Below are 23,191 nucleotides of genomic sequence, written 5' to 3' on the forward strand. Positions count from 1 at the left end.
TAGCCCTGGCTGTCCTGGAACTCACTCTGTAGACCAGGCTGGCCTCAAACTCAGAAATCTGCCTGCCTCTGCCTCCTGAGTGCTGGTGTTAAAGGCGTGAGCCACCACGCCCGGCTACACCTTCCATGTTTAAGCCACTTTTTAAAAATGGCTTTTTGGTTATAATTACATCACTTCCCCCCTTCCCTTTCCTCCTTCCAGTCCCTCCCTTGTAATCCCTGCCCTTTGACCCTTAGACTCATTCGAATTCATAGTCTTAACACTTCCACTGAATACTTTGGCTCACCAGTCAAGCAAGTCACATGACTAGGCCTGATAAGCCTAGCCTACTGAGAGAGACCATCTAGTACAGACCTAGAAAGGGTTCTCCCCAGTCACTCACTTGCATCGTGGAGGAGGCTCAAAGAAAAAGAGACCTGCCTTTGATTTTGTCGTTGTTGTTCATAAAAATCGGAAGGATCAAGTTAGAGTTCATGTGAGGAAACCAAGCACAAGGACTTGGTCATGCTGAGCTGACTCAGTAATTTCTAAAACAGAAACGGAGCGAGTCCTTCAGAGGCAGCAAAAGTCTACACTGCACAGAAAGAAGATCTGAACTGAATGATGGTGTTCTGAGCTGCCTGCCAGGCAAACCTGCCCTTGCTTCCCTCCCTCTGTGCAAGGCTGGGGAGTTGCCGCGGCCCTCTTAACTGGTCGGTTTGGTTTACTCATTAACAAACTCCATCTGCCCAGCTGTGGGCACCAGTGCAGCTTTTGATACCACAGCGACGGGTGTGTGTGGTGGAGTCCCAAAGAGAAAGGCCAAGCATGCGTCCTTGTCCTCAGAGAGGGGCCTCACGCCTTATCTTGAGTCCCTGCTCACATGTCTTATCCAAGACAAAGAGCTCGGTGTAGCACACGAAGGGCAAAGCGGGCTACAGGAGTTCATGCCTGACCTTGCGTTCCTCTGCCAGGAATAATTATAGCATTATGTAATCCCCTAGCTTCATAATCTAAGGAATTTGAATTATCTGCAGACTGAAAGCAGGTCTGGATATAATAATGTACAGCAGAAGGAAGTCGTTATAGATGCGGTGTAGCGGTGCTGCGGGGAATCAAAAGGTTCCACTCCCAGCGTTAACCGCTGCACACAGGCCCCCTCTCTCCTTATTGTGGACATGAAACAGCTGCTCCTAAATCAACACAACGGGTTCTGCAGCCGAACTGCTGCCCTCTAGTGGGCCGAACTGAACGTCTCCCTCCCTGTGCTGGAGCCTATCAAGCATGCTATATTAATTACTAAACAGAACCCGAAAGCTCTCCACAGATAAATTTTCCATCTTAAATTACTGTTTGGCATATATGTAAGAGATTCCTTTTGAACTCTGAGTCAGAGCAACTCTCTCTTAAACAATCATCTTGCTCCCTCAGGGAAAACTCATTTCTGAATGCCCTTCCTATGAGTTCCTGGACATCTGTGTTTAACACGTTCTCTTCCCCCAACTGTTGCCTCGCAGTTTCTTTTTCTTTTTCTTTTTTTTTTCTTTATTATAATCTTGGCTTTAATAGAGTGGGATCAATCCTATTTAAGGAGAGGCTCTCTCAAATGACCAGTATGCACATTTGTTTAACATAGCAGGAGCCCTCACTTAATCACACACAAAAGGATGCTCTGACTGGGTGCTGCACACAGATGATCTGTAGAGCAAAATGAGAAGACATTTTGGGGACATGACAGACTTCTGGAATATACTTCACCCAAAGCCTCCACCACTGGAAACCCAACTCATTATTTTAGCAAGCTGGAGCTGGGTTTTCTATTCCCTGTGATCAAGCCTTCTGTTCTTTGTAGTTGAAAAGAAATACCCAAACTAACATTGTATTATGAAAGTCAAGCATAAAGGAAGAAGCCAGCTATGGTGGTTTGAATGAGAACGGCCCCCATAGGCTCATAGGTTCAAGTGCATGGTTCCCAGCTGGTGGCATTATTTGGGAAAGATTGGCCTTGGTGTGGCCTTGGAGTTTGTTGCTGGCGGTAGGCTTTGAGACTGAAAAGTCCGTTCCATTCCCAGCTCTCTCTCTCTCTCTCTCTCTCCTACCCTCCCCCTCTCCCCCCCCCCCCCCCCCCCCCCCCCCCCCCCACCTCTTGTACTGCTCCAGCTCCATGCCTGCCTGCCCACTGCTGTGCTCCTCACCATGATGTCCATGGACTCTACTACTACTCTCTGGAGCTGAGCCTTAAATTAAATGGTGCCCTGTCACAGTAAATCACCGTTACTAAAACAGCACCTACATCGGAAACTTGAGATGCTGAGACCTCCTAGTATAAACAACTTCTCTTCATGAGTTCATGAGTAGGTACGACTTTGCCCTTGAAATCCTTCTCTGCTAGCATGGCCCTTCTCCTCTGTTTGGTCATTCCTATCAGAATACAAAAATATTATTCTCTCTCTCTCTCTCTCTCTCTCACACACACACACACACAAACACACATACACACACACACACACACACACACACTTTCAACTTTTGAAAAGCCCTACTCTTTGGACACCATCCTCTGCTCTCCAGCTTGTAAATGCTGAGTTGCCCTCTTCCTTGACCCCATCTCCACAACAGTTACTCTGGCATTAGGTCCAAGCCCATGGCCAAGCGCCATCTAGTGTACATGATTTAAGCCTGCAACATCTAACTAAATATGATGTCTTCCAAATATGCACTGTAGCCCCAACTTCTTTAAAAGTTTTTAGGTAGTTTTACGGCAATGGTTTGAGGATGAAATATTCCTTTGAAAAAAATGAAATTTGATTCTTTATACTATCTTTCAATAATAAAATCTAAATGTGTGAAGATCTCAACTGAAAATAAAACTAACAAGTTACTAGAAGACATAAAGGGTCCCTACAACACTGTGGATGTGCATAGAGGAGGGTGTTACGCTTCTTGACTGTATCAACCCTTATGTTTTATTTTGTGACATAAAAATGACTAATAATTAATATTGCAAGTCAATGAGCAGAATATGAAGCAATTTAAAAATTAATTCATCAACATGAAAATAAATCATTTTACAAATTAAAAAAAAAAAGTTCAGAGCTGTCCTGCAGATCCAACTACTTACAAAACATACTTGACATCTCACAGGGATTTTATTCAAACCATCCAAAGAGAAGCTAATTCCCTACCTCCTTCAAATCTAGTTCTCTCTAGTCTTTTCCATTTCAAGAAATGGACAACTTGGCTCAGGAGGCCAAGACCCTGGTGTAATTATTAGGGTGCCTTTCCTTTTCCCATGCCCCTTCAATCTAAATGAAGTCGGCCAGCTTGTGGGTTAAACAAGATTCCAGTTGCAACTGCCACTCCCCCAACTCCACTTTGAGGCACTATGATGACCCTGCCAGGCAAGGCCACCACCCTGCCTCCACTACTCACCTCCTTACTCCCTGCTCTGACCATGATCTTCATGACAAGGCACAACGCCCAAGGACAGGACTATCATTACATGCTGGGTTTTAGGACTCTATTTTAAATTTACACTCCCCCCACCTCTTTTCCCTATTTGACAGCGGAAATCATTCCAGGCACACCAGTGATCCCCCACCGCAGTGTGGCTTTTCCTAAAGGCTATCGACCAACATCCATTCACTGCAGACAGGACACCAGTGACAGAACACAGAAACAATTCTACCTGCTGCTGTCTAATCTTAGGTCAACCTGATACAAGATGGAATCACTTGAGAAGAGAGAACCTCAGTTGAGAAAACGCCTCCATAAGATCCGGCTGCCGACAGACAAGCCTGAATAGCATTTCTTAATAAGTGGTTGATGGGGGGGACAGGGCCAACTTATTGTGGGTGCGATATTCCTGAGCTGGTGGTCCTAGGTTTTATAAGGAAGCAGGCTGAGCAAGCCATGGGGAGCAAGGCAGTAAGCAGCATCCCTCCGTGACCTCTGCATCAGCTCCTGCCTCCAGGGTCCTGTCCAGCTAGTTTGACTCGCCCTGACTTCTTCCAGGGAACTGTGATTCAGGACATGTAAGCCAATAAACTCTTTCCTCCCCAAGTTACTCTTGGTCATGGTGTTTCATCTCAGCCATATTAACCCTAACTAAGACACATCTAAATGTAGTTTGCTGAACCAAGGAGTTTAACTGGGATGACATACAGCGTGGGTGGGGGTTACTCAAAGAAGCATGGGCAATTCGCTGCCGCGACACCACTGATGAGGAGCGCCCATCCAAGATATATCAGTAGGGATATATCTTGCCCTGTGCACCCTCCCTCACTTCCACAGAGAAGGCTAGTGGCTCAGGCTTAAGATCCCCTGCAGGGAATCAGAGCTGCAGTGATTTGATGGTTAGCAGTTCCATCATGCACAGAGGCAGAGTTCCACAGTGACCAGGGTCACCCCTTCTAACTCCCTCTTCTTCTTTAGCTTAGGTGATACCTTCCTAGTGTGAGGAGGAGTGGGTGGAGGTGAGGCAATGTTTATTTGATGCCACAGCCCTTTCCATTTCTGATCTATGTCCTAGTCCTGATTGGTTACCCTGCCACAGGGAACCTCACCGCTAGCTGCCACCTTCCTTCCTGAGACAAGGGTCACAGAACTGCTGCAGCAGTTGGGTCGGATGGGGGAAGAGTCAGACGAGTGAGAAGCAGTCTCACATCTCAAAGGATACCCTCTACCCTCCTACCGTTTAACCAGAGGGGACTGACTCACAGGTCACTCACATCAAAGTGATGTTTACCAAACCTGTGCTCTTAAAATAACATGAAGTTTTAAAGCAGTAATGGTGGCACTTCACTCCTTGCTCAGAGCTTTGAGGGGGAAGGCAGGTGAGACTGCTTTCTCCTACCATCGACCACATGCTACCCAGCAGGCTGTTGTTCTGATATTCCTGTTTGCCCTGCTGTTTTTGCTCTGAGCCCAGATGCCCACTTGTCTATGGTTTTACCTCATTTGCCCTTATCAGCTAAGCTGTGCCACTTCCTTTTTTAAAGGGAGACCACACGCTGGCTGAGATAAATCCTGTGTACATTTCCGACTGCCTGGGTTAATTCTGCTCATTTGTCAGCATGCTTTCAAGGCATCCATCACCTTCTTCCCATGTCAGCGAATCCAACCATGCTCCAAGCTGCCTGCCCCCAGATGAGCAGCTCTGGTACCACCCAAGAAACACTTACTTAATTAGGGGCCTTCGACAAGAAGCTCTGAAAACGGTTCTTAAGCCTCAAGTTGGAGGCCTGATTAACAAGTGCAATCAGCACAATGTTTACCGTTTACCTGTCAAGGAGGCTGGGGTGGGTACAGACCAGAACAGGCATTCCCGACCTTCGGGGAAGTCAGAATGCAGCCACTTCCGAACTCAACCAAATCAACAGCAGGAAAAACATGGCGAAATCCTGCCTGTGGCGATGGCACATCCCTCCTCCCTATGCAGACAACACACTCCAGTGAAGGCCTAGCAAGCAGGCGCTTGTGGGACTGGCCCTACTGACCAGAAAGGATCCTGAGAGCTTTAGTGAAAACCAGGTCTAGGTACTTTGTCAAGTAAACCAACTGTTCTGAAGAACTTCCTGTCTCGGCTCACCCCAGTAAAAGGGTAGGAGCGAGCCAACTCCACAATGTGGTGCTCTGACCACCATGTAGAGACTCATACAAACAATAATTCAAAACCATTGGGTTTTTTTTTTTTAAGACCATCTCTTTTTAGCCTGTGACTGTATATTAGGAGTGTGTCAATCAAACATTTAGGAAATCATTCTTTTCTGGGGAAAATGAAATCACTAAAAAGGAAACCCAGGAACTGTGAGACTGAGAAACTATGATCTGTTTAAATGAAACAGGTCAGTTTTTTCCTTTGACCCAGGATCTTGCAGGTGTCCAGGCAGCTATCAACTCACGACTTTCTCGATTTGGGAATTGCAGGTGTGTAATAAATTTCCAAGAAGAGGCCTAAGGAAACACTGAGATGTTCCTGACACACACCCTCATTTTCAAGCACTACCAAAACCAACTGCTTTAACGTAGTGATTCATCTTCTCTGACAAATATTTCAGGTCAGGAAAAAAAGTGACATAACCCCCAGAAGGGCAGGGACAATTTTCCCTCACATAGACCTATAGCCGTGTCTTGACCACAATGACGGAGGACGCCATCTATGGTCCCTGAGAAGTGCGTAGACAATGGGACAAGAACATTCAGGCTAAATTATAAAATTACTAAAAAGTCCATAAGCAAAAGACAAAATGTTACACCCATAAGTGATTGCAAATGAAGAGTCATGAGGGAAGAGATGATCAGAATGCCTGAACAAGATAATCTTCCTCGGGTGTTGCGGGAAATACTAAAAAGAAACTGGCACGTTCCGCACTAGTGCCTCTGCCCCAGCAGCCTGACCAGCCATGCACTGGCAGGCAATGGCTGACCTGTTTTTATCTCGTGGAGACTCTCTGACTCAGAGCTCCAAAATCTCTCCACCCAGCTCGCTAAGTTCCCACTGGCCGAGCTGCTACCACCCCAGCCCCACCCCCACGGCCTTTGTGGTGCCTATCAGGCAAACCCGTGCTTTGCCACTATAACTCTCTCTTGAACCCAGTTAAGCTACTGTGTGAAGGAAAACACAACACAAACTTAGTTCAGAAACAACGGTAACTCAATCACTGGGCACAGCAACTAAAATCCTAACTTGTAAGCCTTATTAAATCTAAATCCTCTGACGGCAAATCCTGACGAATCCGCCACTGAAACCAGGAGACAATTATAGCTACATCTTGTCCTCACGCAATCCCCGTCCAAAAGAACCTAATTCTCTCCTGCTTCCTCTCTTCCTCTGTCCAACCCAGAAGTCCCTCCTACTCACCCAGTGATTGGCTCCTTTATTCATTAGGGGATTGGTTCACAAGAAGTCACCTGAGGATGCAGTCCCCCCACCCCCCCCCCAGGAGAGCAGAATTTGCATCAAAATACAAACAGCACCAGGCCCATCTACAACACTCAGGCATCTGTGACTTCTGTGGCCCATGTGTCACACTGTCTAGCGGCAGCCTCTTTAGTAAACTATTTGAAAAACTAGTTAGAAGGCAGAATTCTTGAACCAGCCAAACCTGCAGAGGCAGAGGCAGAATGCTTCCAGATGCTGTCTATGACATCAGAATTGGATCTCCCTAACCATGTAACCCACCAGTCCCGATGTCCCTCACAAAGGTGGATGAGGGCTATGGGATGGAAAGGGACAGCAGAGCTGCAGACCCGATGAGAGGAACCTTTAAAAAAAAAAACAAAAACCTTTCTTGAACATTACTTTCTATTGTAACAACTATAGGCTAAGTCCCCAGTCCATGACAAAATGACAGCAGTTCATACTCATGTTTTGACAGTGTTGACTTTGCTTACTGCCAATATCAAGTTTAAAAAAAAAAAGTTTAAAAAATATTTATTTATTTATTTATTTATTTATTTATATGAGTACACTGTCACTGTCTTCAGACACACGAGAAGAGGGCATCAGATCCCATTACAGTTGTGAGCTACCATGTGGTTGCTGGGACTTGAACTCAGGACCTCTGACAGAGCAGTCAGTGCTCTTAACCACTGAGCCATCTCTCCAGCCCCCTACCCTTTTGGGGGAATGATTTATTAGTCCCCAAGCAAGCCCACAGCAGAGCTGTGACCCCATGATCAGCTTCTCAGAGCCACACAGAGGACCCACAGCTGTGTGAACAGCAGGCTTCGTGCTCGGGCCTCAACGGCGGGTACCCTGCTTCTGCCTGCTGTGCATTCAGATTCACTCATTTATTCATTATTCTCACACTAACTCCACATGCCAGACATTACAGATTTTATTCAAATATGACAGGGATCATCTCGACTGTTGTAGAGCTTGCTAAGTTGTAGGGCAAAATGTCAAACAAGCCATTATAATAGTGTATAAATGTTATCACTGAGAGAGTGAAGGAGCTCACAAGAGCTTATTTGAAAGACAAAGAATTCACCAGGAGAAGGGGAAGAGGGAACACCTGACCTGAAGCATCTAAACTGCACCTCAGGAACAGGTTATGCGATATAAGCATGTCTCATCAAACCTGGGCTTCTGTGTTACTTTGTGCATTCCTAGTAGAACACTGCCTAAATGGCTGTGGGTAAAACACAAAGTGGGGCCAATGAAGACATCAAAAATGGCAAACAACAAAAGTGGGGGCAAAACTTAAGTATTGATAATATTTTTTTTTTGAATTTAGGACGACTATTGGTTTTTCAGAAAGAGAACCATAGTGAACATATGAGTCCAGAGAAGAAACTATAGAAACATCCCAAGTCTAAGATGCTCTAAGAACATTCCAGAATCATGCATGGCTCATTAGTTTGCACTTTCTTAAATATACTAAGCTCTAATGCTATAGAATACGCACTAACTTATAAAAAAAATATGAGTATAGGAACTTTCAAGTACCCCCAGCTAAAAATGAAAAAAAAAAAAACAAAAAAACCCAACACTTACCTTTTCTTTCCTTCCAAGGCCCCAGGAAAAAGGATACTATGCAACACCGAAAAGGCTTGAGTCTACAGGGGGTGTTTATCTACAGCTTACATAAAAGAAAACCCACCGCTGCAGAGCTAACAAGAGGCTGAAACACTAAGACTTGCCAGAGGGAGCAGAGAACATTCTCAGAGTGAGGCGGGGAAGCACAGAAAGACATCAGGAACTGCCACATGCATGGTCAGGACACTGGCTCTTCCCAAGAGCAAACTAAAGATAATAATGATTACAGACCTTTAAAGGACAGACTGGAGAGTTGGTTCAGCAGTGAAGAGCCCTTGTTCCATGTCAGGTGGTTTATAACCACCTGTTAACTTCAGTCCCAAGGCAGCCAATGCCCTGTCCAACCTCCAGGGATACCTGCACTAAAGTGGCACATACACACACACACACACACACACACACGTACAATTTTTTTTTAAAGAAAGAGACAAGAGAGATGGCCCTGTGGGCTAAGTGACCTGAGTTGGATATCCAGCATAAAGATAAAAGACTGGGTGTGGTGGCAGGTGCGTGTTATCCAGCATCAGGGAGGCTGAGATAGGAAGATACCTGGGACCACTGGCTAGCCAGGCTACCCTAATTGATGAGCTTCAGGTCCCAGTGAGAGACCTGGTGTCAAACAAACATCCAAGGAGACAAAACAAAACAAAAAGCAAACTAACCACTGCAACAAAAACAAACAAACAAAAACTACTACAGAAATACAAAACCAGATGAAGGGATGGGTGTACGGCTCAGTCAGTAAAGCAAGTGTCTTATAAGAGCAGGGCCTTGGGTTTATCCCTAAAACACATTAACTATGAGGTAGAACAGTGCACGTGTACAATCCACACTGAGGGGTCAGTGACAGAAGTATTCCTGGAGTTTGCTAGCCAGCCAATCTAGGGTAACTGACAGTCTTCAAGGCAATCAGACTGAGTGACATGACTGAAGGTGGCACCTAAGGCTGTCTCCTGGCTTACACACGTGTGTATCTACACATAAGGACACTCACATAAATGCATGACAAATAAATACATACACACACATCATTATATCCAAGGTTAACCTAGCACACACACACATCATTCTCACAATTGTGTGCACTTACATACACATTCAAATAAATTCTTACTAAATTTATCCCAGGTGAACTCTTCACAAGTATAATGGTCTAGAGATTTTTAGACATACAAAGCTTTTGCCCTTCCCAGGAGGCCACTGTAGATGTGTTCTGCTAAAGTGGGGAATAAGTCTTAAAGAGAAGAAGACAGAAGATGTGGAATCTTCTGAGTTTGGCCTACTGGAGTGTAGGAGGATGGGCGGCCTGAAAGAGCATCCCAGGGGGCCACAGACTAGAGACTAAACAACACTTCCCAAAGACGGTCTAGACACAGCCAGTAACCATGAAGAGTTTAACCTCACTGCAATCGTGGGAATGTAAAATGAAGGCATGATGACTTCCTGTCCATAGCTAATGACACAGAAGGGAGAAAAACAAACAAAAACCGAACAAACAACAAAAAACCACTTACAGTAGAAACAAAAGGGAATTTGAGCAAAACCTTAATTAAAAAAAAAAAAAGTCCCACTTTAAAATACACCAAAAAAATACACCTAAGAATATCTTTATGGCTTACACACACACACATATATATATATATACACACATATATATGCATATATATATATACATGTGTGTAATATGTATATATATACACACACATATACTATATATACACCTAAGAATATCTTTATGGCTTACATATATATACACACACACACACACACACACACACACACACACACACACATACATACACATATACATACACATATACATAAGAGAACGCAGCACCCACTAATGGCTAGGTAAAAAGCTCATTCAGATGTTTAGACATAGCCATAAGAGAAGGAACTGCTGTCTCTCCATCGGTCAATCTCACAGTACTGAGAGAATAAAGTCTTGTACAAAAGGGTGCCATGTATCTAAAAAGAGTTAGAAAAAAAAGAAAAAAAAAGCAGGTAAAGTTAGACTGTAGGATACAAGTAGAAGGCTAGTAACTAAGAAAAAGATGGAAAGGAGGTTTTTGAATGATAATAGATTTCTATTTCCTGATTTCAATTGTGGACATGAACAACAACAAAACCAGTGCTTAAATTTAAGGATACTTCTGTACCTGTGCTGCCACGGAGTGTTTACATGGTTTTAAAAATGATTTAACTATTGGGGGGGGGGTAGGAAGGTAGGTGGTAGGGACCACCCAACGCTGACAAGCTGGGGTACACACCTGTAGTCCCAGTACTCGGGAGGCAGAGCCAGAAGGTCAGCTCCAAGTTTGAGGCCCACCAGGGCTATGCAGTGACCAACCATTGTCTCAAAAACCAACCAGCCAACCAACCAACCAAACAAACAAACAAAAAACTACTCAGTGTTTAAATAAAACTGTATCAGCTTCTCACAATTAGTAATGTCAAATCCAACAACAGGACTCTGTCACTAGACACGGCTCAAGGTTTTAAAAACTAAGCTTAAAGGGCTGGAGAGACGGCTTAATGGTTAAGATAATTGACTGCTCTTCTAGAGGTCCTGAGTTCAATTCCTAGGAACCACATGGTGGCTCATAACCATCTGTAATGGGATCCAATGCCTTCTTCTGGTGTGTCTGAAGACAGCTACGGTATATTCACATACATAAAATAATTTTTTTTAAAAAAAGGAAAAATGTTTAAAACAAAAACTAACTAAAAGCTTTAAAATGATGTAAGAAAATGGGACAGCTGTTCTCAGCAAGTATCTATCACTGAGAGCCACCACCTCACTCCAGCAATGCTGAGCAACACTGTTTACACACTTTCTCTTTAGATAAAAGAACCGCAGGACACAGAGCAACACAAACCTCATCTGCAGAAGGCCATCCACCACGGTCTTCCATTTACTGATTTCTTTTTGGGGTTAAACTAGCATTCTCGGTGTAGTCTGTGACAATCGTGCAGAGAACGACTGAGCACCACTGTCTAGTCAGCCCTGGGAAAAGCATCCCCACGCTACAGTACACAGGGGTTCTCCTGGAAGACCTGCCTCTCTGCCTCAAACGGTGAGGCACTTTACTATTAGAGGAAAACAGGAAATCCCTGATCAGGAGGTAGACAAGAGGTTGAACATGTCTGCTGTCAGCCTTGCCGTAGCCTAGCAATCTGAAAACGTGTAGTTTCCCTGTGCCTTAAAGCCTTTCCAGGATACGCTAGCCTTTAGCCTTCCTGGCCATCTGTTAGCATTTGTGAAGTATAAACATTTGGTGAGGATTTTCTAAGAAAGAAATGCACGTTTAAAAGTGTACATTAATCCCAGCACTCAGGAAGAAAAGGTAGGTAGATCTCTGTGAGTTCAAGGCCAGCCAGAGCAACATAGGAGACCCTGCCTAGAAATATAAAACAAAATCTTTTAAAGCTCACTTAATAAGGTAAGGTTAAAAGACCGCCTGGGTGCTGAAAGCCCTTTCTGAATGTCTGCATTCAAACCCAAGAATAAAAAAGGACAGGCACATATTGTGTAGGTTATCTTTTTTTTTAATCTGAACAGAAAATAAGTACACAAGTTTGCTAAGGAGACATGGTAAAACTGAATGTGATGCATTTATGGAATCAACACATCAGGGTTATCTTGGTAGCCAGTGATTGTGAGTTATGAAGACAAAGACCATCAAACACCCCTTTCAGAGCCCACTGGATCACACCGATTTCACAACTATGTGTGATCACGTTCACTCTCAGCCCTCCTTTGTGGAAACAACAGTTAGTCTCTAATGGTTCCGGGGAGCCAGAGCTGATACAGGAGCCGTTGTCCAGGAGTCACAGACCGTTCCTAGGAAATGTCATTCACCCATGTGCATGAGAATGGCTTAGCAGTTTTACAAACTGAAACCACAGACAAGGACGGCAGCAGTGTTGCATGCTCAGTACATTACGTCATGTAGTGCCTCTACACTCACATTTATACAACCACATTTCTGATGAGCCTGTCCATCTCTTCACAAAATCAAAAGTTCTCCTAAGACCTTGAGCTTCACCCAGGAGGTTATGTCTGAACATTCCAAACACTGGTCAGACTGGTACAACGTGTAGCAACCACAGGCTGTAAGCAGGGCTGCATACACACTGTTGTGCACCACATACACACTGTTGTGCACCACATACACACTGTTGTGCACCATGAGAACCTTCAAAACAACTCAGTCCAGTGGACTGAGACAGGTACATTTATTGTTTAGCTAGAGAAACCCCAAATGGCTCTCCTGGAGTCCAATGCACCTCAAGGCATGTGTGAGGAATGAGAATAACCGCCGCCACAGCGTACTGAACACTATCCTGTAACGATGGAGTATGTTTCAGCAAAACATTGTGATTGGTCTGGTTCCCACTAGCATGGGGCATAAGAAATGAAACTCAAGACTACTTTGTTAGAATAGAACAGTTAATGACCCCGGTTTTAATCTTCATGAAAGAAAAGGACAGAGCCATAAAAGTCAAATTAGCTGACTTCAAATGGTTTACATCCCAGGATGAATCAGGTTACACTGATTTAAGCCCAATTTAATTCAGGCAGGTTTTTTAACCACAAGAATAAGGACATTCTTAGTACATAATTAATAATTAAACCAACATATACACAATTAGCAATATCCTATACAATATTAAATGTTTTAACATGTTTCAATTATCCTATATCTAGTCAATTTGTTGCTTTGTTTTTTTTAAAAAAAAAAAACAAGCTTAACTTTATTTTACAATGCATCTTGCATTTACAAATGCATTCTGTTCATTATCTTGTTTTGAAGCCGATGAAGTTCTTGAGATGGTCTCTATGATCCGAACTCAACCGTATCTTCTGTGATCTTTTTGAATTCATAATTGCCTCTACCGTCCATATGCAGGTAGTACTAGAGGAGAAAAAGGACAGTCAGAGACCAAGAACAGGTATGTTCCCCCATTTTGGAGAACTAAAACAGACTTTTGCACGTTTCTTAGTCAATGCACAGGCATCCCACAAAAGAGGATGCTTTCACAGCTCTGAATTGCAGCTCAGAGCGACTAGGATGACCGGTGCCAGAGCCTGGGTGGCTCACCAGTGCAGCACTGACTGCTTCATGGTCAGCTACCACTCTCCACTCGAAAGACTCTAGTTTAGATTCAGCAGGGAAGAGAAGGAGTTACACGTGTGCCCCTGAAGACACAGAACAAAGCCTTTTGTTTCTAGTTAGCGAGCGTCTATATATAAAGATATGTTTTCTTCTGTTTATTTTCTGTTTGCTAATTTTTTAGCTGCTTCGTGTTCCTTTCCCTTACACGGTGGCTGTTCTCAACACACATGAGGCCTAGGGCTGGATCCAGCACAGGGAAGGAGGAGGAGAGGAAAAGAGGGAGGGAAGGAGAGGGGAGGGAGAGAATAGCAAAGTTTGAAAAGGAAAGATAAGAGAATCAGAGAGAAGAAAAGAGCTCTATTCTCGGCATTACCCCCACTAACCTTGAGGACACTACCCAGAATCTATAGCACTTCCTGTACTTCAGCACGGTATCTGGTAAGTGGCTGAGACTATCTAACAGATCCTATTTTAGTACACTACAAACATGGCTGGCATTATGCTAGCTTTCCCTTATAGTCCTGACTGCTACTGAAAATGCTAACACAATTTTGCCATCTAATTGTTAAGACTTTCTGCTCTTCTGTCAAACCTGAATGATAACAACACAGCTCATTTACCCATTGCTATTACACAGCAGTCACTTATGACACTAGAGACCTAACTGCTCTCTAATCTCAGTAGAGCTAGAGATTGTTTATATACATTCTCGCTTTCAAAACTGACAACAATAATACCAAATAAAGTCCCACTGTATACTGTAAAGCTCAAACCACCCTTTTCCGTAAAATGTATGCCCACATGGTGACGTGACCATGAAATCTAAAATCAGTCAACAAAATTCACATATTTACATAAGATTCATAAAATTCATCAGTCCGTACAAGGAAAGAAATACAAACCTCGTGATGCTTCCAAAGGGACTTTCTGTGTGAAACAGTAAAGAGGGTGATGCCGACCTAATGCAAAGATTCAAAGAGAGGGTTATGTCACATCGGGATGGCAAGCCGCGAACACATGCATCTAAGTTCTTAGATGCCACGTTCAGTGGCTACAGTGAAGAATCAACGATAAAACATACCCTACATTTGATTTATTATGAAATGGTAAGATGCGGACAGCAAAAGATTAAAGTCAGGAAGTCACTGCTTCCAAATGTGCAGTTCCCTACTGTAGTCTCATCTTGGAATATGTCTCGCGGTTCAGAGTTGGGAGTTATTATTCCATTGCTTCTAGAAGGTTCTAAGACAGAATTCTGCATGTGTCTTCCGTAATGTATACAAATACTGACACAAATGAGACAAAAAGTTGTAAAAAAAAAATCTTAAAAGTTTGGATTAGGTTTTGCTACCCAATAAGCTTACTATAAAACATAATAAAAATATTTCAGTCTTGATCCAGGATTTCTAACACACTTCAGATTTTTAGATTTTTGAAGAAACATCACTGTAGTTGTTCTGGATCAGTGGTTCTCAACTGAAGGTCAAGCTTTCTCTCTCTATATATATAATAAATATAACATAATAATATTATATAATATATTATATATATATATACATATATATATAATATATTATATATGTATATATATACATATATAATATATTATATATGTATATATATACATATATATAATATCTGGTGGGCATTCTGGTAATGACTGAAGACTTTTTTTTTGGTTTGCTGAGAACAACACTGCCATCTAACGGACATCACTAAAAGTGCTGCTAAACACAGTCCTAAGGCCCAGGAGAGTCCTAGCCATTGCCTAGGAGTTACCCAGCCAATGCAGATGACGGGGAGGACACTGCCTTAGATCCTCAACACACACCTCTCACCTTTGGGAGAATCAGCAAACCTTCACCATGATTTTTTAGTTTCATTGTATTATTTATTTTTTCTCAGCACTTTTTTTTAATTGGCTATTTTATTTACATTTCAAATGTTATCCCCTCTCCAGGTCTCCCCTCTGGAAACCCTTATCCCTCCCCCTCCCCCTTTCATTTTATTTTTTTAAAGGATTTATTTATTTTTATTTTATGTGTGTGACTGCTTAGCCTGCATGTAGCCTCCAGTGCCCTTGGAGGCTAGAAGAGGGTGTGAGATCCTTTGGAACTGGAATTAAAGGCAGTTGTGAAACACCATATGGATTCTGTGAACTAAACCCAGGTCCTCTTGTAGAACTGCAAGGGCTCTGAACTACTGAGTCATCTCTCTAGACCCTAATCTTATTTTCATTTTGATAATACTCTTAAAAGATTAGCCTAAGACAATTCTGAAAATTTCTGTCACGAAATTTTATGACTAAATTATTCTGCTGGCACCAAGTAGTACCACTTAAACTGTGCCACAAGTTTGGCTGCCAATGTGCAAATTAGGAGCTGCATAAGAAGATATGCACATTATCAGCTTTCATATTTCAACTGTATCAAAAGCCTATTGAGACTTTTTTTTTTCCTATTCCTGATGTGTTAATTGGATTAGGGTAGGCATAGTGTGTATTAGAATTACTTAGGCCAAAATACAAAAGTAAAATCTAAATGGTAAGATCCAAACACCGGATGCTCGTGGCTTGGATTCGGCAAAGCAGCCACCAATCTCTTTAATGTCACTGAGCTCAATGCTGCTTTATGTCGTTTGTAAATTTACAGTTTGGTAGTTAGAAAAAGGTCATGGGCTTGCAAGAAGCCCTAGTGGGTAAGACACATGCCACCACGGCTGACAATCTGAATCAATTCCTGGACTGACGTGGTGGAGAACTGACTCCTACAGCTGTCCCCTGACCTACATGATCACCATGCATGCAGCAGATTCCAAAGCAACAGTTTTTAAAGGTTCTAAACTTAAGGACTCAGCCCCTCATTTTCTCTTCCTCATAGCCAGTACAATGTTAAATGACCATCAAAAGCTCAGGTAAGTTCTCTTCCCTTAAGTGGAATGTATTTTACAGATCCACACACCTTAAAATCAAAAAAGGCAACAACATAGAATTGTCAGGTTGAAGCCTTCAAGCCAAATCCAGTCTATATGTCCTTATGCATGAAAACACTGCAGACATCTCTAATGTCTAGAAAACTGGAAACCACATACAAATTACTAAAGAGGACTCAAGAAGAGAAATAAGCCATTAAAGAAATACAATCCACAGTTCAGTCAACAATCTTCCACTGGAGAAGCCCCTAGCGGACCCTCGACAGCAAACCACACGTCATCCTTTCACACACCTGAGTTATGTGACAGTTTGTTAATACGCTGCTTTGCTTTGCAAAGTTCAAGATTCCACACTTCTAACAACTTCCAGGTACTGCTACGGCTGCTGATCCACAGCATCCTCCAAGTGGCAGGGAATGTGTGTGTGTGCATGCGCACGCATGTATGTACATGCAAGCGTGTGCATATATACATGGCTTATTGTAAACTTCCCAAATATAAACAGTTAAAATCCTCCTGTAACTCATTTAGTCACACAGAGTAACAGAATATACTACTATTTTTCAAATCTACCAAGAGTACATCAGGACTAGTGAACAAGTATGTAAATAATAGCAGCACAGCTTACCTCCTGTTTATCAACTAAAAGAAACTTGTTTTAGATAATACTATCTGAATAAAATAAACCAAATGAATTAAAAACTAACAAACGAAGGGTGGAGAGATGCCTCAGGGTAGAGCACCTGCCGTCTCCGCATGAGCACTGGCAGTGGGCATGGTGGGCAGCCTGTAAACCCAGATCAACCTGTGTTCTCCACACACCCCCTGTGCATGCACACCATCATACATGCACACACATACAAGCACAACAGGTACATATGCCACAAACACATGCACACATAAAATAAGAATGTGAAAAGATTTAAGTTAGCATATGGTAACTGTTGGGTTTTCTTCATTTAAAAAGTGATATATAGGTAATGCTAATGGGACAAAAGAAATACCAGAGGTCTTTTGGTTAACTGAGTAAGTAATAATGTAAAAGAGATTCAAAAACTATATCACAACTAAGAAATTGCTAAGATTTAGAATGCATGGATAATTTCTTATAATTTGTTTGTATCTATAAAGTATTTTTTAATTTTTTTAAAGATTTCTTTATATAAATGAATGTACTATAGCTGTCAGACACATCAGAAGAAGGCATCAGATCCCATTACAGATGGTTGTAAGCCACCATGTGGTTGCTGGGAATTGAACTCAGGTTGCTGGGATGCGTACTCAGTGCTCTTCACTCTCCAGCCCTACAAAGCTGTATTTAGAATACACTGATAGCTCCATGCACTCTGGTGTATATACTAGTTACCAGTTTAGAGACAATGCAAGGTATTACTTCTCAGTAGCATTCTCATTGCTTGGAAGTCCCTCTAGCCCAAGCCTGCAGTGGGTGTGGCACACAGACACTGCAGCACAGCCCGTGTGTGACGCTTACCTTTCGACAGTGGCTGTAAATGTAGTCTTCCACATCCACACTGACCGCACTTGTGCATTCATCCAAAATGGCAAACTGGGGTTTATGATAAAAGAGTCTTGCCATCTAAAGTGTAAAAGGAAATAATCTGTATAAATAGAGATTGGCCTAAAGGTGAAGCTAATAAAAAAAGGTAAACTTACTTCAGTAAATATGCTTTTTGGAGTCTTCGAGAGCTAAATATTAAAGTTATTCTTAACTAAAAAGCATCACCCCAGAGACAGAAACAATATAAATAAAATGAATTATTTTTACTGTCATCTTAAATAAAAGGAGAAATATGTGTGTGAGAAATATGTATTGCTAAGACAAAACAAACAAACACTTGTGTGAGATGGAACTCAGTCTTAAGATGAACGGTCAACAAACAAGTTTTGTGCTTTAGCCAAACCTTAGAATTCAGACCCCAGACGGCTCAGATGCACAGACTCCCCTGACTGTTGCTTAAGTAGGGGAATCTGCTGGTGTTCCACTGACCACATTCTAGTGGCCCTGCCAGGTCGGCCTGGTTGGTCTGGAAGTGTGCTGTCTTTGAAAGCTGCTGACCTTAGAAATGAACCCAGGAATGCTAATCCTTACATTTCTTTCATTAGCAGGAATGTGGAACATTTTCTCTCACTTAATATTCCAAATGTATTCTATTTTCTGGAAATATTCTGACACTGTCCCCAATAGAAATCTTCATGTTGCAAAACCAACAGACATGTTCCTCACCCTAATCAACTTATCTTCTGAGAAACACTCTCCTCAAGGCACTCCCTCTCTGAGAACAGTGAGGGCAACTGGGGTCCTCCTCTCACTGCGTTCTCCGTCCTCTCTAGTACTTTCCCACTTGGCCATTGAGTGTGTGTACATGGGGTTCCTCAGAACTAAATCCTAGAACCTCTTCTCTCTCAGAACTGGGAGCGAAATCTTCCTGCCCCTTTCCTACTCTCCCTTCCATCTACTCTTTCTTCAGGCTCATGGAGTTTAGAGTACACACTCCTCATCTCTGCCATGCCCTCATCTCAGAGAACACTCATTTTCTGCCTGCATGACACACCACCCTCCCGCCCTGCTTTTCACTATTCTCCATGTGACCAGGGAGCATCTACTACATATGTAACTCAAAGAACCCCACTTGACAAAAAATTCTCCACAGCTTCCCCTTTCTCATCTTCAAGGTCCTGTCCCCCTTGCTCCTACCATGCTCTGACCTCAGCATCTAGCCAGCACTATCTCTTCCCATCAGCCACTAGGAGAAAGATGTCTGGGTCTTAGAGGTTCTATCATGTCTCTCTTTCCTTTCTTTTCTTTCCTTCTCTTTTTGCTGTTGTGTTGCTTGCTTCTGTTTGACAGAGGCTCTCACTCTAATTAGCCCAGGCTGGCCTAAACTCATGGCAATCCTACTGCCTCTGACTCCAGAATGCTTGGACCATGCCTATGCTATCACAACAGGTGTGTTTGTTCTTAAGTCCCAATATCTGACTCTGGTCCGGACATCTTTCAAGTGACTGTTTAAGTCACTCTCTCGATCCAAGGGCGCCCTTTATGGAACTGCTGCATATGGCAAACTTGAGCTTATCTTTCTTTGTGTGGTTGCCTTAGCTGTAAGATTCACTAAAGTAGAAACCATGATGAAACTGCAACAATATGCCTGACACTTTCCACAGCTGTTCTATTCAAGTACACAGCAAGTGAATAACTAGAATGAGCTGCTTTTCTGAGGCTTACACCTATGTGCATGGAGTGAGGAAGCATCAGACACTATCATAGACTGTGCATTGACGGTATTTCACAAGGGCCTGCTGCTCCATAAACTATTCCCACCTGTGTGTGTGTGTGTGTGTGTGTCTCCATCTCCCCCAATGCTGTCAACTACTTGACTCCACAAAATAAGGAAGTTGTAAGGCAAGTATTCAAACGGACATTCTGTCAGCTGAGGTTGATAAGCGGTCTTTTCACACATTCTAACATTAGCTGTCTGCTTGGCAAGCCCCAAACTACTAAGATACAGTTTCCTTGATATTCACATTAATAATTTCATAGGACTGTTTTAAAGATATAATTAATGTGTTAGCCTTTGTAATCTGCTTGGCATATTGGCTATCATCTACTAAGCACTTAAAAACTAGCTGTTACTGACCTGAACTGTTACCGGCCTCTTATTCGAATAGGAAGAGTTCTGCTGAGCAGTAAAGGAGTAAAGTAGGAAACTGAAGATGGGGGCTGGGAAGATGGCTCAGTGGGTAAAGTGCCTGTTGTGCAAGCACAAAGACCTGAGTCCAAACCCCCAACACTCATACAAAAACAAAGCTGGGCATGGTGGTATCAACTATAATCCAGGGCTGGAAGGCAGACAAAAGGGATCTTGCAGGCTTGCTGGCTAGGAAGCCTAGCCAACTGATAAACTCCAGATTCAATGACGGACCCTGTCTCAAAAAGTAAATCCACAAGAAATCTGATGAAGACCTCTTTAGTAACCAACAACTGAACTGTCATGTGGGTACTAGACATTAAACCCAGAAAGTCTGAAAGAACGAACAGTGCTCTAGAACGAACCATCTCTCTAGCACATTTTCTTGATTCCTAATTGCTGTAGGAAGGCCCAGCTCACCTGGACAGAACCATCTGAGCAAGCAGGCCTGTGCTGAATAAAGAGGGTGAATGTGAGCCTGGAAACAAGGCAGTCAGCAGCAGTCCTTCATGGTTTCCACTTCAAGCTCTTACTTACCTTGAGTTCCTGCCCTAACTTCACTGATGATGAACTATGACACAAAAGCTAAAATAAACTTTCTCCTTCAAACTGGTATCGGTCATGGTGTTTATCACTGAAACTGGCAGCACACAGTAGCAGGGTCTTGCTACAATGGACCTGACCATGTTGTTGTTTGGAAAGGGCAGTGGATGCATTTAGAACTTGTGGCTGGGCTGCTCCATGGGAGCTTAGAGACTAACAAATAAGGAGAGGACAGCATACAGGAGAGTAAATGCTGTCTTTTTTCAAAATAACTTTGTGATTATAAAAATTTAAAGTATTTCCCAATTCTTTATGCTAGGAAAGTCTTAAAATTCTAAGTAACTCTGGGAGTAGGTCAGTGACAGAAGAAAAAAGTTACAAGTGACAGTGCAGGGGGGAACAAGGACAAAGGACAGGATGAAGAACTGGTGTTTCTAATACTTTCAGTTGTTCAGGGCGAGCAGCCTGAATGAGCGTAAAGAGCAATCTTTAGGGAAAAGTTCCTGAGAGATGCTATGGCCCATGCTCCTTACAGAACCACTGTCTAGAAAGCAACAGCCTCCCTATAACGTTCATGTAACACATCTACCGCTTCCTCTTTCACAGGGCAGAAACATTACTTACACATTTTCAAAATTTCAAATTTATATGAAGTTAAACATTTTCTAGCACTTTTATTATAATTTAAACTAACTAACACTATAATATTTGCTGAGTATAAAACAAAGCCCTGTGTCAGGATTAGTCAAATTCTGGACTCTGACAGTGACTTCAAGCAAGCATTTGGTCCCAGGTTCAGAGGACACTGACCGCCATTCTTTGTTTCTCTCCTCCGCTGAGTACATCCATCCAGTCCTGAACACTGTCCCAGCCGCCTTCTCGCTCAAGGATGTGACCCAGCTGCACATTGTCCAAGTACTGCTTCAGCACCTGCATGCAAGGACGAAAGACGGAAAGTGTCTTAGAAGCGAATGGTCCGTCCTGGCTCACCTCATTTTTTTGGACCAGCTCAGTAACTCCATAGCCAACCACTTGGACAGCTAGGTGCTCTTCAGGAGAAAAATGGGGCAAAGCTGACCTGAACCATCAGGCCCTAGCCATGGTACCCTTGACAAAATGTCTAGGAGCTTAATGACAGTGCAATATCATATAACCAACAGAAGGGGGCGATGAGAATACAGCACTGTAGCAATAGTTGAAATATGCCACGAGTAATATGCAAAGCAGCTATCGTTTACCACCTCTTGGAGAGTTCTAACTATGGTTTGGAAGGCTTTACAGATTAGGTCACACTATATGATGTTTAAAATAACAAAGAATCTGAAGCAGGGCATGCTGGGTGCACATAGAATATAAACAGCCCTTACCTGGTCAGAGATGCCCCTCTTCTTCTGATCTTCCTTTCCATCCGGATATATGACTTGGTCTCTCAGTGTTCCCAGGGTCATATAGGGTCGCTAACAGGGACACAGCAAGAGTCATTAAATGCATGTTTTAAAATATTAAGCAAAAAGATCTTATTCAAACAAAGTCTTACCTGAGGAACATAAAATAACTTTCCTCGCTCAGGTTTAGTAAGACGCCCTCCAAAAAGAGGCCATAACTATAAAAGCAACGGGAGAACACAAGTGACTGTGAGATCCACAACCCAACAGTATTACAAACAAGACAGCAAGCCCTGGAAACCAGCTTGGACATACCTCACCAAGAACACGGAAGAGGGAACTCTTTCCACAGCCGTTTGGACCACAAATCAGAACGTTGGCCCCAGATCGAACCTGAAAGACAATTTTTCTTTGAATTAATTAAATTAATATGTACATGAGTCAAAGTGGTCTTTGCTAAGTCGGAGCTTCTGATTTTACTTGTAACTGTGGTGTTGGGCACAACTATGAAGTATATGATGAGAGATTTCTTACTTCTGATAAATTTCAATTTTTACTAAGTTTCCTTTTTTCACTTAAAGACCATTATTTAGACTGTTTAATATAGTCTTAATCAGAATGCAAAATTTGAAAGCTTAAAAAAATCTGAGGATTCTTGAAAATAAGAATAATTGTATATATTCACATTTATTAACTTATTATCTGAGCTGTAGAGCAGATTCTTTTACTTAGAGGTCTATATTTACTTAACAATATGTCACAAATATTCTTCCAGGTCACTGTATTTGGGTCCCTCTTACCCATTCTTTTAATGCCTGTAGTACTTCGTATATACCACACACGATACTATATGAATAGTATGAATATACCATAATTTCTCTAAACATTTCCCAATGATTAGATATATACATCATCTTTTATTTTGGTCTTTTAAATGACACTGTACACAACTTCTGTGTCAGCAAAAATATTCACAATAACCAA

General features: G+C 42.5%; 1 protein-coding gene across 2 annotated transcripts in view; it reads right to left on the reverse strand.

Moving 5' to 3' along the window:
• Positions 1-12,052: 12,052 nt before the first annotated feature.
• Abcd3 (ATP binding cassette subfamily D member 3) overlaps positions 12,053-23,191 on the reverse strand; it is a 58,585-nt gene continuing 47,446 nt past the window's right edge. For both annotated transcript variants that reach the window (XM_029475605.1, XM_021157215.2), the window contains exons 17-23: positions 22,523-22,600; positions 22,360-22,425; positions 22,190-22,279; positions 21,633-21,752; positions 18,065-18,169; positions 14,544-14,600; positions 12,053-13,440 (exon numbers count right to left, since the gene is read on the reverse strand). In XM_029475605.1, coding sequence (XP_029331465.1) covers positions 13,363-13,440; positions 14,544-14,600; positions 18,065-18,169; positions 21,633-21,752; positions 22,190-22,279; positions 22,360-22,425; positions 22,523-22,600 — 594 coding nt within the window. In that variant the 3' untranslated portion in view covers positions 12,053-13,362. The remainder of the gene's footprint in view (positions 13,441-14,543; positions 14,601-18,064; positions 18,170-21,632; positions 21,753-22,189; positions 22,280-22,359; positions 22,426-22,522; positions 22,601-23,191) is intronic.

The sequence above is a fragment of the Mus caroli genome, chromosome 3, assembly GCF_900094665.2.
Source record: "Mus caroli chromosome 3, CAROLI_EIJ_v1.1, whole genome shotgun sequence".
NCBI classification, from domain to species: Eukaryota; Metazoa; Chordata; class Mammalia; order Rodentia; family Muridae; genus Mus; species Mus caroli.